Below are 14,405 nucleotides of genomic sequence, written 5' to 3'. Positions count from 1 at the left end.
TGAAACCGGTGTGTAACTCTGTCACCTGTTGATAGGCAGCTGCTCCTGTCTTTGTGCACAGCTATATGCATATACGTTCTGCTGTACCCACCTTTGCAAATGAATACCTTAGCCCACCTTACCATATTTTCTCTATTCCGACCAGCACCCTGTGCTTGTGCCCACCTTCCTCTCCCGCTCATTAAAGGTGTCTACTCACTCTTGCTCAAGCTAGGGCCCATGTGCCCTTCCCTCTCCTTTTTACAATAGATCATCACGTTGTCACTCCCTTGTCTTCCTCCTACTCTCCCCATCCTGGGGCCCCAACCACAGTCTCTTAACCACTTACACAATGTCATGTATTGTAAGCTCAATGCTCTCTCATTTATTCCTCCTCACCTGTGTCAGACAGAAACACAGGTTGTGGCATATGCACCTCCTGCCAGTGCTAAAGCACATAGGAGAGTGGGTGCAGGAGCAATGGCCTGGCACAGCCCAGACAAGGCTGATCAATAGTAATTGTAGGTGTATAGATAGTTGTCCTGTGGTTCATGTTGCTGTAGTTTGGAAGTGTTGTCGCCAATGCCCATTGCCAGCTCATGTCTTTGAAGTGGACCACATACCATAAACGTACCAGATTGGAACTCCTACTCCCAGCACCTCTGAAACCTTCAGATGACACTAATTCAATTATAATGGCTGTAACAAACTACTGTCTGGTTCTGTGTATAAAGAAGTCTGATATCAGTGCACATCTTTGTTTATCTGTAATTGTACATTAACAGAGGGTCTGCAATAATGGCACTTGTTATTGTGTCAGACATTCTTTATAAGTCTTTTTATTGTCAGAAAGAAAAACATTGTGGCAAAAGAGTTATGTTGGATTTATATTATTCTTTGGGACCAGCAAAATCTCTTCCAATCAGATTTTATCTCCTTGTCTGAACTTGTGTTTGGAAGTATACAAAGATCTGGGAGTAGGGGAAGGAAATTAAAATATCAAAGGGAAAATAAACTTTTTATGATAAAAACTTTTGAATTGTTTTGTGTTATCAAGAGCCAGTCCTCTAGCTCTTCAAAGGTGCTTGGTTTAACAAGATTTCACCACTCTTGGAAGTCATGCAGTAGAATTTGAAATGTAGCTGCTCCAAATAAGTTAAGCAGTAGAGTATCGTACATCCTATCCTATGTAGAGAACATGCAGCTCTGCTTCCTTAGTCACCTGAGGGAATTTGGTTTCAGTGAATAAGGAAGGATGTTTTCTAAAATGACAAAGAAACAGAAAAGAATTTCCTTCAAGAATGTTGTAGTACATCAGTTTCTTCACATTCTATGGACTAAACTTGTCTTCCCTAGTTCCTCCAAAGATACAGCGTGGGCCTCGAGTTTTGAAAGTCCAAGCTGGCCACAGAGCTGACATACCCTGCAGTGCCCAGGGGATCCCTCCCCCAACAATCACTTGGTTCAAAGGCAGAAGTGCTGTGCCGATAGGTGGTGGGCAGTTTATCCACAGCCTGAACGGAGCTCTAAGCATCAGCAACGTCCAGCTTCCTGATGCTGGAATCTACAAGTGTGTCGCTAGTAATGTCGCAGGCAACGATGCATCAGAGATAACAGTACAAGTTCAAGGTATTTATATTGGAGCTGTAATCTTGTCTCCTGCCCTGGCTAGGTGTGATTTCATGCCAGTGCATCTGTTTTATGTTTTGTTGTTGTTGACTGTTACATGATGCAAAATCCAAATCTGTTTTAGATGTTATGTTCTGATGTTAATTAAGGAAAATTAGAATAGGCAAATAGTCTTTGGAGAGTTTGCAGAAATAAGAAAAACAAATTCAAAATATATTACTTTAATTAAAAAAAAAATCTTCAAGCTACTTATGATTTGGTTTTGTAGTAGGTAATTAAATTCAGATTCCAGTATGGGAAACCTCTTTTTCAAATATTATCTCTGTGTATTCAGTTGTCTCACATTTTCACAGACTGTCTCTGAACCTCAGAGCCTGGTGTCTCAGCTTTAAACACAGAGGAATTTTTCATGAGCTGAAATTGAGCTCTTCACTCGATCAGATGGTATGCTACTGAAACGGTGACAGGGCAGCAGTGGTCAATGTACCAATTTAAATATGTAGTATAACTCCTCACCTGATGGACTGACAGACATCAATGTAGCATGACTGACTTAAGCTATGCAGGCATTATTTCTTCTTTGTAATAGTCGGAAGGCAACATTCTGATCCCTTTGGATTAGAGGTGCTGAGAACTGCTTGTTACAAACAACAAAGAACTGCCAGTAACTTTACTTAATTATAAAATTCTTTGTATAGTCTCAGACCACATAAAAATTTAAAATGAGATGGAAGAACAAAGGATGGTAGTACTACTAATACGTGGTATGAGGAAAAACAGTTTAAATAGTATTTTTCAGATTTTGCACAAAGTCTGTCTCTGCCTTCAAAACAAATACAGTGGGTTTTAGAGAGAACCAGTTTCAGTCAAAGCCTCTTTGTACTGCTTACTTCCTAAATATTCCTGTGGACATCAAGACTGCTTGTGTAGTATGCTTCATCAATGTAAAGAGGGTTATTGGAATCTGACCTTCTGTGAAGGAGAGAGACTTAGAAGTGTTACGTATTGCCAGACTGTATTTTTCACATTTGGGAGCAGAGTTCAAGAATTTTTTTGGGGTCTAATTTTCTTTCAGAGTCTCCTACTATTGAGGATCTGGACCCTCCCTACAATAGTCCCTTTCAGGAAAGAGTGGCAAATCAACGCATTGCATTCCCATGCCCAGCAAAAGGTGTGTATCGTTGTTGCCACCTTTAGTGACAGAAGTACATTTTCCTGCTGACCATTGAAAATTACTAAGTTTCTGTGTACTCCTTGTCATGATAAAAAATGTACAAGTTGCATAGTGTTTTCCATATATACTTTTGTCCTGGTTTCAGCTGGGATAGAGTTAACTGTCTTCCTAGTAGCTGGTACAGTGCTATGTTTTGAGTTCAGTATGCGAAGAATGTTGATAACACTGATGTTTTCAGTTGTTGCTAAGTAGTGTTTAGACTAAAGTCAAGGATTTTTCAGCTTTTCTTGCCCAGCCAGCGAGAAAGCTGGAGGGGCATAAGAAGTTGGCACAGGACACAGCCAGGGCACCTGACCCAAACTGGCCAACGGTGTATTCCATACTATGGGATGTCCCATCCAGTATAGGAACTGGGAAGTGGGGGCGGGGGAATGGCCGCTCGGGGACTGGCTGGGTGTCAGGTGGTGAGCAATTGCCCTGCGCATCATTTGTACATTCCAATCCTTTTATTACTGCTGTTGTCATTTTATTAGTGTTATCGTTATCATTATTAGTTTATTCTTTTCTGTTCTATTAAACCGTTCTTATCTCAACCCAGGAGTTTTACTTCTTTTTTCCCGATTTTCTCCCCCATCCCGCTGGATGGGGGAGAGTGAGTGAGTGGCTGTGTGGTGCTTAGTTGCTGCCTGGGGTTAAACCACGACAACTTTATGTAGAAAAATTCAAACTAACAGTGATTTAAATAACCACCATGTGCAGAAGTTCTGTGAAAAGTCGTTGCTAGCCAACAAGGATATTATAATGTTTAGGACTGAGATTTTTAATGTTAAAATCATACTTTAACAGTGGGGGCTGCCTCTAAGTTTGAAAGCTCATAGCCTCCCTGTGCATTGTCCTCGCCAGTAAGACTTCCAGCAAGCAGTGGGAATTGTTTGAACCTTTCTTATTCTGAGCTGAGCGAACCGTTTCTTGAAGTGTCACTGTTTTCTTGTTAGGTATTCCAAAGCCCGTTATCAAATGGCTACGTAATGGAAGAGAGCTGACAGGCAGTGAACCAGGGATTTCAGTTCTGGAGGATGGGACACTGCTGATCATAGCTTCTGTTACACCTTCTGATAATGGAGAGTATATCTGTGTGGCAACCAATGAAGCTGGAAGCACAGAAAGGAAATACAAACTGAAAGTTAATGGTAAATAATAAATGCAACTATCGGGGAACTGTTTTTGAAGAACATCTTCTCTTTTATTGTTGGAAATTGCATGCCCCAAATCTGCCCATGTGCAGTTAAATTATAAAATCTAATCTGAGTACTTGCATTTGTATTATTCTGATTCCCTCTATAATTTTTCTACTGTTTTTGTTTTGTGTGACTTTATGCACAAACCATCTTTGTTTCACTCGAAGAGCTAGGTGCATCTCATTTCCTCTAGTTATACTTGAAAACTTTAATGCAAGTAACAAATGAAGACTTTTGTGCGGTAGAAATTAAAGATTGGGTGATGGATCTGCATTTCAAATATAAATATGAGAAAAGTTATTTAACAGAATGAACATAGAATAAGAGAATTCTTGCTCCTGATACTCTTTTTCCAGAATCCTAATTGGAAAATAGAAACTCTACAGGTGGCCTTGAGATATGCTTTGATATTTTGCTTCTTACAGAGTACTTTTATTTCAGCCTTGTTCACTTCCTATGACAGTTGGTTCTGATGCCTGAGCAGGATTATATCCTTACCTTTATTCTGAAAAAAGCAGGAATTCCATTTTGTACCAGCAGGGCTCATTAGTGGGGTTTGAATTTTCTAATCCACCACATGATGCCATTCACTTCGGATTCATAGTGGGACAAATGAGAGGCAGATGGTCTTGGGGATGACTGGAGCAGTGAGGAGGAAGGATGACTCTCTAGAATCTGCTTCTAGAATATGTTAAGCAAATAACGTGGGATTTTAAAACTAAGATTAAATTTAAGATTAAATCTTAAGATTATTTTCTTAAAATGTTGATGGTGATTGTGTTTGAGTGTATTTCCTTGGGAATCTGTTACTGGGCAAGAGAAGACTGTTTTTTGATAAAGAGAAGAAAGGACACAGGGAGGTATGTCCAGATCCAAAAGGCAAATGGAAGCATTGGGGAGGGAATGAAGAAGGTCTGAGAAATTTAGATTACAGAGTCACTTGACTTGGGGAGAAGGAGGAAGTGGGAAATCAGTGGAATAGAAGGCTTAATACATGACTTTGAACTTTCTTGTAGTTCCTCCTGAAATTAGAGATCAAGAAAAGGTGACAAATACATCCGTAGTTCTTAATCACCCTGTAAGTCTCTTCTGTGAAGTATCTGGTAATCCCTTCCCAATCATTTCCTGGTATAAAGAAGATATCCAGGTATGTATGATTAACCTAATTGAGGTAACATAGCCATCATCAGTCAGTTTTCTGTTGTCTTTTGAGTGCTTGCTATGAGAGCTCACTTAAAGTAAATACAAGTACATGCCTTTACGTGTATTTAAACTGCACTGAGAACTCCCTCATGGAAAGCCAGCCAAACATGGCTAATCCATTAGTTCAGCTGTTCGATAAGTTAAAAGTAAACTCTTTATTTTCAAGATTCCCCTAAGAATTAGCCTTATCAATCTCCCAGTATTGTAGATGCTAGAGTCCTTGCAGAGGGGACCAATAATGGTATTTTCTTCATTCTATAGATGGAGAAATAAAAACTCTTGGAGGTGATTTGGATTCTTTAGGATTATCCTTGAGTCCTATGCTTCTACTTGTTGCTGATAAGTGATAGTTTAAGATGAGGAGAGACCCCTTTATGCACCTTTCTGCCTGAACATTACCAATAGACAAAGAATTTCTTTGGTTTTCCCACTCTATTGTATTTTGAGCTACGAGTCATATTGAATAGATTGCAGAAGTTGAGGAGATTAGTGCTGTAACTGAAAGGGAAAACAGATTATGCTTAGCCTAAAACTACCATTTTCTTATAAAAATCCAGCTGTGATATTTGGCTGACATAACTTGGATCACATAAGGCTAATATCTCGGGTTCTTTTAAGGTTGTGGAAAGCAGTACTCTCCAGATTTTGCACAATGGGAAGATACTGAAGGTCCTTAAAGCTGCTACTGATGATGCTGGACAATATTCATGCAAAGCCATAAATGTAGCAGGAAGTTCTGAGAAGCTGTTTAACCTAGATGTACTAGGTTAGTTCTATGTTTTTGGTTTTGTTTTTTTGTTTGAGTTTTTTTTTTAAGATGGTGATCTGAAAAACAGTTGATATTTAACAAGCCAATAAATTTAAACTTATTATAAATATGTTTTTCTTCTTACTGCCCATTAAATATTGGGTGCCAAAGCACTCATCATGATGGCTTTTGAACACTTAAAATTTGCCATTCTTGTAGTAACACAGACAAAATGCTGCTTTTCATTACTGGATTTTGGTCTTTGATACTTTTTTTTTTGTATTTTGAGTGTACAGCAGTCTAACATAGGAGTTGTTTTACATACAGTTCACCACCAGAAGTGTGGAAGTGCTTGTCATGGTACAAATGATGTTGTGATCTAGCAGGAGTCACTTTGCAGTGAAAAGTAAAGTTGTTTCAAGGGAATAGTATGATCCACTACTGCATTTCTTCCAGTTTCATAGCATACCTTCTCTGGTTAAATACCAGTTCTTCCTGTAATGTTTGTCTTTTTAAAGTTCCACCAAGTATAATAGGTGCTGATATCCCCAGTGAAATTGCAGTCATCCTCAACCAGGAAGTCAGTCTGGAGTGTAGAGCCAAAGGCTTCCCTTTTCCTGACATACACTGGTTCAAAGATGGCAAGTAAGTATATTACAGCTTTTGTGATTTGTGTCTAGGTTATTCCTCCCTTAGAACATAGAAGGTGTACTATACCACCAAGCTCTTCTTTTAACTAGTGTTAAGTTATTGGCATTGGATATAATTTGTGGTGGTGTGAGGTGATAAGTTCTTTAATGAAAAGTTAGCATCCTGCTTTTCTTTGTGAACTGTCCCATTCCTGACACTGGCACTTGCAGAGCAGACCTACAGTATTTGAAGCCAGACAATACTTGAACCAAGATAAATGTAACCATTTCTATGAGTTTATTATATCTGGATTATTTTAAACATATCATTAGTTAAAATACAGTTGTTTTGCTGACATGATTTTTTCACTGGTAGACAGTACCCATGTGAAACATTTTTCTAGCTAATGCTTTGTGCAGTTCTGCATATATACATTAAAGGTTTTAAAACATTTGTAGCCTGCATGTTTCAATTCTTTGTCTCATCTTCCAGGAAAGCTTGCCAAGACAAGAATTCTTGGTGGCTTTAAATATTAGCTGAAAACCACAATGGGCTGTAAATGTTTTTAAATAGTGTTGGTGTTTAACAATGTAGTTCAGTATAGACATTGGCTAGTACTCACAGATATTCCAATATGACAATTCCTTACTCTTTGGTATTGATATGTTGACAGTTTCATCTGGTAAATGCAGACATTTTGTTATAAGCAAAGGACTATCATGACCTAAGTAATTAAAAAAAGGAACTGAGATCAGGATTAGGACCATGGCTCTGATGCTGGTGTCCCAGACAACCCAAGGAAAGTACTTCTGTGTAATTAATGTTGAAAGGATGGGGTCAGAGTTCCGTGAAGCAAAATAATCTCTGTTCCAGGCCCTTGTTTTTGGGTGATCCCAATGTTGAGCTTCTGGACAAAGATCAAGTTCTACACATAAAGAGTGCTCGAAGGATTGACAAAGGTCGTTATCAATGCAGTGCCACCAACACTGCTGGCAAACAAGTTAAGGAGGTCAAGCTGATCATCCATGGTAAGTTTATAGAATGCCTGATCCTAGAAGATCCTTTAATTCTGCTCATAAGGTTTCTTTTTTGAATGGAGATACTCAGACAAATATAAATTAAGGCTCTGATCCTGCAAAATGTGTGTGTAAACATAACTTACCACTTTGTGAACAGATGAGTATTCTTTTTGAGCGTTAGTATGTATCAAGTTACGTATGGATGTAGTCTTTGCAAGCTTGGCTTTTAAGTGGCGTTTATATGCTTTTTATTAGTTTCTAATTGGTGAAAGCCAAAAATCTTGAAGGGCCTTCTCAAATTTTGCTATTAGTTAGTTTCAACTGAATTATTTTATTATCACATTGGCATCATATTTTAATCTGTCTTAGGGAGGAGAAAATTAATTAGAAGACTTTTATTTTAATACATTTATGGTCTTATTTTCCTTAACCTAGGGCTATGAGTAAATTCAGCCAGGAATAAGTTAAAGTTAGTGCAAAAATATAAAGCAAAGTGAAAAGTAAGAATCAGACCCAAATAATCTTTGAAAAAGAATGTTCCAGATGATTTTCAGGTAGTGTGCTATGTCATCTTGCTTAAATTGTTGTAAATGGAGGTCATTTATAGCAAGTGAGGTCATTTATAGCAACAGAAGAAGCACTAGCATGAGATAACCATGTTAACATTATTTTTGTGAAGTATATAGCACACTGAGTATACTTGTGTTTTTATAAGCAGTGGAATCTTAGCAAAGACATGGAGAACAGGCAGTTCCTGTGATTAGTGTAAATAAGTTTAATGTAAATTAGGAGATTATCAACTGGGAGAAAAGGAGGGGAAAGATTCATGGAAGAAGGAAGAAGCAGTGTTTGAAGGAAGGCTTCAAAGGACACAAGAGGAAGAGTTTTTCAATTTGGAAGACAAAGAATGTGTGAAAGCCCAGTCAAACCTGAAAAATGAGAGAGCACAGTGCTAGCAGAAATTAGGGCAAAACAAGTGCAGAAATCTATAGGTGGCATAATGCTCTTGTGCCCGGAGTACGAAGGGTGGGGGATTTAAATCTGTGAGCCCTTAAGCTGATGAGTCCTCATTTACTATGGATTTGCTTCTGAAGATTGTGTGTCTTGTCTTCGGATAACTGTGAACTTATTATACATTATTTCCCTCATCTGGGATGTTTCTGAAGCATGGAGCAACCACAGGCACAGAAATATGCCTGTACACCAGTCATAGTGAACATAGTGAAGTCTTTTTTCCATCGGAAGCAAATAAAATGCTGTGAGAACTTGCAGGTGATTGTGGCTGTTGTGAAATTAGAGGAAATACACCCCCCACCCCCCCCAATAAAATCCTCGCAGATGAGTAGACCTTACTTCAGGTTCTTCAGAAGAGAGGTGAATTTGTCATAGCAGAATGGGATCTCTCTTTTAAACTTCTCATTAATCCTGGTTGAACAAACAGAAGCCCATGGAATGAGGAACCTAGATGCTAATTCTTGCTAGTTTTTACTTGGTTTTAGCTGTTTAGCTCTACTTTTGGCTTTGATATTTTCCCAAAAAAGCATGTTAAAACCATTCCACATCTCTGTGGATGAAAGCATTTGCTGATAGAGAAATGTATTCTCCTTTGAACTGGGTGTGTTTCAGCATATTTTAGAGGTTTGTGTATTTTTGCACACAAATTAGTTAGGAAAATATTTCAGCATGGTTTGATAATCTGCAAGACCCATCTCATAGGTGTAGACCCGTTCACTGGCACTGTGCTTTACGTTTCTGCAGTGGCATTTTAAATGAACACTATGGAAGTCAGTGGAAGTCTAGGATACACTGAGCATGTTTGGCAGCAGAGGAGTTAATGTGTCTGCCAGATGTGTCTGGTACTTTCAGCAGTCATAAATTTAGTTGTTGCCAATTGCACTGTGTTTTTATTATTTCTACAGAGATTTACAAACTCTTTATATTGGCTGATTTACACGAGAGCTTGTTTGCTAGAAAAATCCAAGTACTGCTACATAGTGAGCAAGGGAAATGACTACGGGCCAAAAACTTCAAAAATAGGAGCATAAAGCTAGACTGTTAAGCTCATATTTAGTCTCAAAGTAAGTGACTTCACCTTCAGAAGTTTTGTGTACTGAGCAGTTCCCACTCCAGTCATAGAGGCTCTTGGATGTATGTGGTATTTTAAATAGCAGGTCGCTGTTTCTTGTTGAGAGGATGCACCTCCCAAGGTATACAGGGGTTGCTCTTTCTTTACCCCCCTCAGAGGCAGGGAAGAGGCAGAGCCATGCCCAAATGCATTGCAGGATGCGTGGAGGCCCACCTGTCCCATGGCAGGGGGGGTGGACTAGATGATCTTTAAGGTCCCTTCCAACCCAAACCATTCTCAGAGTCTGTGTTGGAGCCTAGAAGATAAAAATGTTTCCACGTACCTCTAGTGAGGCAGCAATGCTCTGCAGTGCCCCTTGCTCTGGCACTTGTTTCTTAAATATATGGTGGCCCTTTATGTTGTGTTCTTGTCCTGCTTTCAACTCTTTGTGTGCTCCAGAGAATTGTACACGCAATGTATAACTCTGCTGGGAAAAAAAACAAAGAAAGAACACCAGGAAGGACTGGAAGTCTGATTAAGCTAAAATCTTTTATTCTAACAGTATTCTAATGTTTAATCCATTTAAATCTGCACAGACTTTTATACTAAGGTTTTAATGTTGTTGTTTTGTCTTTTGAAATAGTCCCTCCTAGTATTAAAGGAGGAAATATTACCACAGAGGTATCAGCACTTCTTAACAATCTTATAAATTTGGAATGCGAAACCAAGGGGATCCCTGTTCCTACCATTACATGGTACAAAGATGGACGCCCGATTATTTCCAGCCCCCAAGCTCTGTATGTGGATAGAGGGCAATTCCTGCAGATACCTCAGGCCCAAGTATCAGATTCTGCAAAATATACTTGCCATGTGACCAATGCTGCTGGAGCTGCTGAGAAAATATATGATGTCGATGTCTACGGTAAGTGAGAGTTTATTGAACTTGGTTATTTGCCAAGTTACAGGAAGTGCATCCTGAAAGCTTTTGTGCCTTTGTAACGTCAGCAGGCTTTGCGGGCCTGTCAAAGGTGCACAACAGTCAATGGCTGCATTTAGAGACAGGCCTGTGTTAGCAGGGCCATGTAGGGGGAACTTTGCACCCTGTGCTTTATGTGAGTCTCAAAAAGCTCTTGACTTCACAGGCCTTGATACCATGCCTTAGTGAAGTATGCAAACGATTTCTTCTCCATGTATCCTTTCTCTTTCTCACATGTGCATGCCGAACAGCACTTACCTGAAATACCTGCTCTGGGTGGGATCTTTAGTGTACTGTTTTAAGACCTTCATATTTAGTTCTTCCATCCCAAAGCCCTGCAGATCCTCTATTTTATACAACTGGTCAATGTTAAACTACATCATTTGACTTCTCTGTTTCTCCTTTGTCTTGGCTTGCCCCGGCAGCAAATTCTCACATAAAATTGTGTGTGACATAATGGCATAGAGAGCCAAAGTGGGTGGGAAGGAACTAACCCATTTGCTTTTAATACATTTTCTGGCTACAGAATTAATCACTTGCAATACATTTTTTTCCTTTCTACAGTTCCTCCGGTAATTGAGGGTGATGCTGACACAGCCCAGAACAGGCAGGTGGTTGCTGGCAGTTCACTGACATTGGAGTGTAAAGCTGCTGGCAATCCTCTGCCTCTCCTTACCTGGTTAAAAGATGGTGTGCCTGTGAAAGCAAGTGACAACCTCCGCATTGTATCTGGTGGGACCAAGCTGGAGATTCTGAATGCCGTTGAGGCTGACCGGGGCCAGTATTTGTGTGTGGCCACAAGCATAGCTGGAGAACAAGAAATCAAATATGAAGTTGAAATCTTAGGTGTGTGAACAACAGAACTACTGATTTATCAGATTTCCATAAGCCTGATAAAGTATGTTTTTATTTTTGTTGGTATCATTATATGAAAGATCAGTTAGGCTATATATCTAGTCCTGAGCACTGCACTGCACACAGGGTTACAGGATGGTTTGAAGACTCTTACTTTCAGGTTAGTTCTTTAAGAGTTTTTGTGCTCGTAGTAGGTAAATAGTATTCTCAGTAACCTTTAAAATTCTCCTAACTTGCCTTTGTAGAAGAAAATCATGGATATGAAAGATATCCATTAAAAATATCAATGAACAGTTACCTCTGGGGAGAGAACATCTTTCTCTGAATTTGAGTTGTGTTGTGCAAATTTTGAACCTCTTCTTGTAAAAGATTTTTTCCTTCTTTTTCCATTCAATCCTTTACTACAGTCTGCATCTCAGCAGTCCCTTCTGAATGTCTCTAGGTAATGAATTGTACAGATGTTAATCACATGCTCCTGACATGGAAGGGTTTATTTAAGAACTGTAAAGGCTTGGTTTTTAGGCTTTGAACTGCTCTCTTGAGTATACTATTGCATGGAGATGTAGAGCATCCATTCTGCTGCTCAAGGTATATCTCACAGGTCTTGCTAGTCAGTGAAGGAGCTGGGAGGAGCTGTATGGCAGTGCTTCCTCCCCAGCCCACCCACTCCTGGGAGAGAATGAGAGAGGGTGAAGAGGACCTGGAAGAGGGTCTTTTGCACTTCCGTTTTCTCCTGCTGACAGAGGGTGCTAGAAGTCATGTACCTCCCCCCCACCCCCCATTCACAGGATCGTTCTGACAGAATCTGGAAAAAACCAAACAAAAAAAACAAGAAACAATGGAGAAGAATGAGAACATCATTAGGTAAATGTTTCTCTTCAAAAAGGAGTAGTGGTTCATAATGAACTATAAATCAGTACATGTCCCAAATTGAGGTAGATGTCAAAATTATTTTGTTTTTAACATTACTATTTGAGATACTTTTATGATATTTCTGATGCTTAAATGTTTCTGTTGATGGATTTTTCTCTTACAGTCCCACCATTTGTGGAAGGTGGGGATGAGCTCTTGGACTACATTGTGATTCTCCATAGTCCTTTGGAGCTGGATTGTTTGGCAGCAGGGACACCCTCACCAACTATCACGTAAGGGGATTGGTATGACAGTAAAAAAAAAAAATAAATAAAATCTGCTGATTGATTAGGTTAGCTTGGAGGTGGTCTTTATGAACTGCCCATGCTATTTACTGATGGTTAATGTGTGGAGGAGAAACTCCTGGCTCCACTGAAGACAGTGTCAGGCACACACATGGCAGGATCAAGATTTTATTTTAAAGTAGTTTGGTATGTTGTACCCATATGCATGTCCTGGAAACTAGGATAGATAACAAGAGCTGACAAAACTCTCGTTCCCTTGTTAATGCAACCATGCACTTTTCATCTCCCACCAGTGATTGCTTTTGGTTTGGAGATTTCCATCTGCCTCAGTTGGTGACATCTGCTTTCACTACTGCTTCCCAGCTGTCAACCTTTCTGACTTCTTTAATGCCTGTTCCCCTATACTCCATTCTCCTGATAAACCATTTTGGTCCATGGCACTACGAAAAGCAGAATACTACCTGACATCTCCAAACCTTCCTGGAAATTCTGTTTAGTAGAATTATGTGTATTTTAGGAGTGTTGTTGATCTTACTTTCATAGAGATCTGAGTTTGTATTTTCTTGTCGGTAGGTGGTTGAAAGATGGTCAACCAGTTGAAGAGAGAGGTGGACATAAGGTCTTACTAAATGGACAAAAACTTCTCATCTCTCGAGCTCAAGTGTCAGACGCTGGCCGGTATAAATGTGTGGCTGCAAATAAGGCAGGAGAACATGAAAGAGAATTTGATGTTACTGTGCATGGTAGGTTACTCAAGGGGTGTGGTGGGGGAAGAAGCAGACTGCCTTTATTTTAAATTACTGGCAAGAAGGTGCTCAAGTTTTCTGTAGATGTTTATTTGTATTAGTGAGTTGAAAACTCGGAGATGAGAGTAGATGAAATAGAAGTAGAGCTGCTCTTTTCTGTGGGATACTGCTTCTATATATTTAAATGTGTATGTTCAAATAATACTTCATTTTTGTTTCTGGTGCTTCTTCCAGTTCCTCCAACCATCAAATCAACTGGGACTTCTGAGACAGTTGTTGTGATATACAAACCTGTGACACTGCAGTGCATAGCCAATGGCATTCCCAGCCCTTCCATAACTTGGTTAAAAGATGGTCAACCAGTAAACACAGCCAGAGGAAATACAAGAGTAAGCACTACTCTTTTATGGGATCCAAACCATGAAAGATAGTTACAATAAATATACATGTTAGTGCTTCTTTTCCTTTTGCTTCCCTCATGCTGTAATATAAAGATGCTAAAGATCCATCCTGGAGAGCGATGGGCTTTTTACCTGAATAGGACAGTATCTCAGATTGAATAGCACTGTTTAGTAGACTGAATCCTATTAGACACCTCCATATCAGAAGAGTCCATGACTGTAAATTCAGCATCCAGCTCCTTTCAGTTGTACTTTAACCTTCAAGGTATGGTTGTCTGCCGGTTATGAGCTGGCTCTACCCACTTGTCACTGTGAAGCAGGATGACACGAGTTTTTCTATAAGCACTGCTATTGCAGCACCTACCTATACATTCCCTTCTCACTGAGATTCTGAGTTTCAATGAACAGCCTTTCCCAGTGCTTGCATGCTCCAGGGGATTGAACGCTTGTAATGGCTTTGATTTACTTCAGGCTGGAGCAGTTTTGACATCTTGCCAGTGGCAGCTCTCTCTGCCTGCAGCCTCCTCTTCACTTTGCTTGCCTGCCCCTCTGCCATCTAGGTCTCCTTAATCCTGATGTCCCAGG

The 14,405-nt window shown here is 39.7% G+C and overlaps 1 protein-coding gene across 1 annotated transcript in view; it reads left to right on the top strand.

Moving 5' to 3' along the window:
• HMCN1 (hemicentin 1) overlaps positions 1–14,405 on the top strand; it is a 203,760-nt gene that overhangs the window by 95,624 nt on the left and 93,731 nt on the right. Inside the window, exons 24-35 of the mRNA XM_049809134.1 lie at positions 1,336–1,608; positions 2,684–2,779; positions 3,778–3,972; positions 5,037–5,167; positions 5,842–5,989; positions 6,490–6,616; positions 7,475–7,629; positions 10,329–10,607; positions 11,226–11,507; positions 12,553–12,661; positions 13,247–13,416; positions 13,654–13,808. Of these exons, the coding sequence (XP_049665091.1) occupies positions 1,336–1,608; positions 2,684–2,779; positions 3,778–3,972; positions 5,037–5,167; positions 5,842–5,989; positions 6,490–6,616; positions 7,475–7,629; positions 10,329–10,607; positions 11,226–11,507; positions 12,553–12,661; positions 13,247–13,416; positions 13,654–13,808 (2,120 nt within the window). The remainder of the gene's footprint in view (positions 1–1,335; positions 1,609–2,683; positions 2,780–3,777; positions 3,973–5,036; positions 5,168–5,841; positions 5,990–6,489; positions 6,617–7,474; positions 7,630–10,328; positions 10,608–11,225; positions 11,508–12,552; positions 12,662–13,246; positions 13,417–13,653; positions 13,809–14,405) is intronic.

Source organism: Accipiter gentilis, chromosome 8 (assembly GCF_929443795.1).
Source record: "Accipiter gentilis chromosome 8, bAccGen1.1, whole genome shotgun sequence".
NCBI lineage: Eukaryota > Metazoa > Chordata > Aves > Accipitriformes > Accipitridae > Astur > Astur gentilis.
Note: the sequence above shows the minus strand (reverse complement) of the source record. Positions and strands in the feature narration are given on the sequence as shown.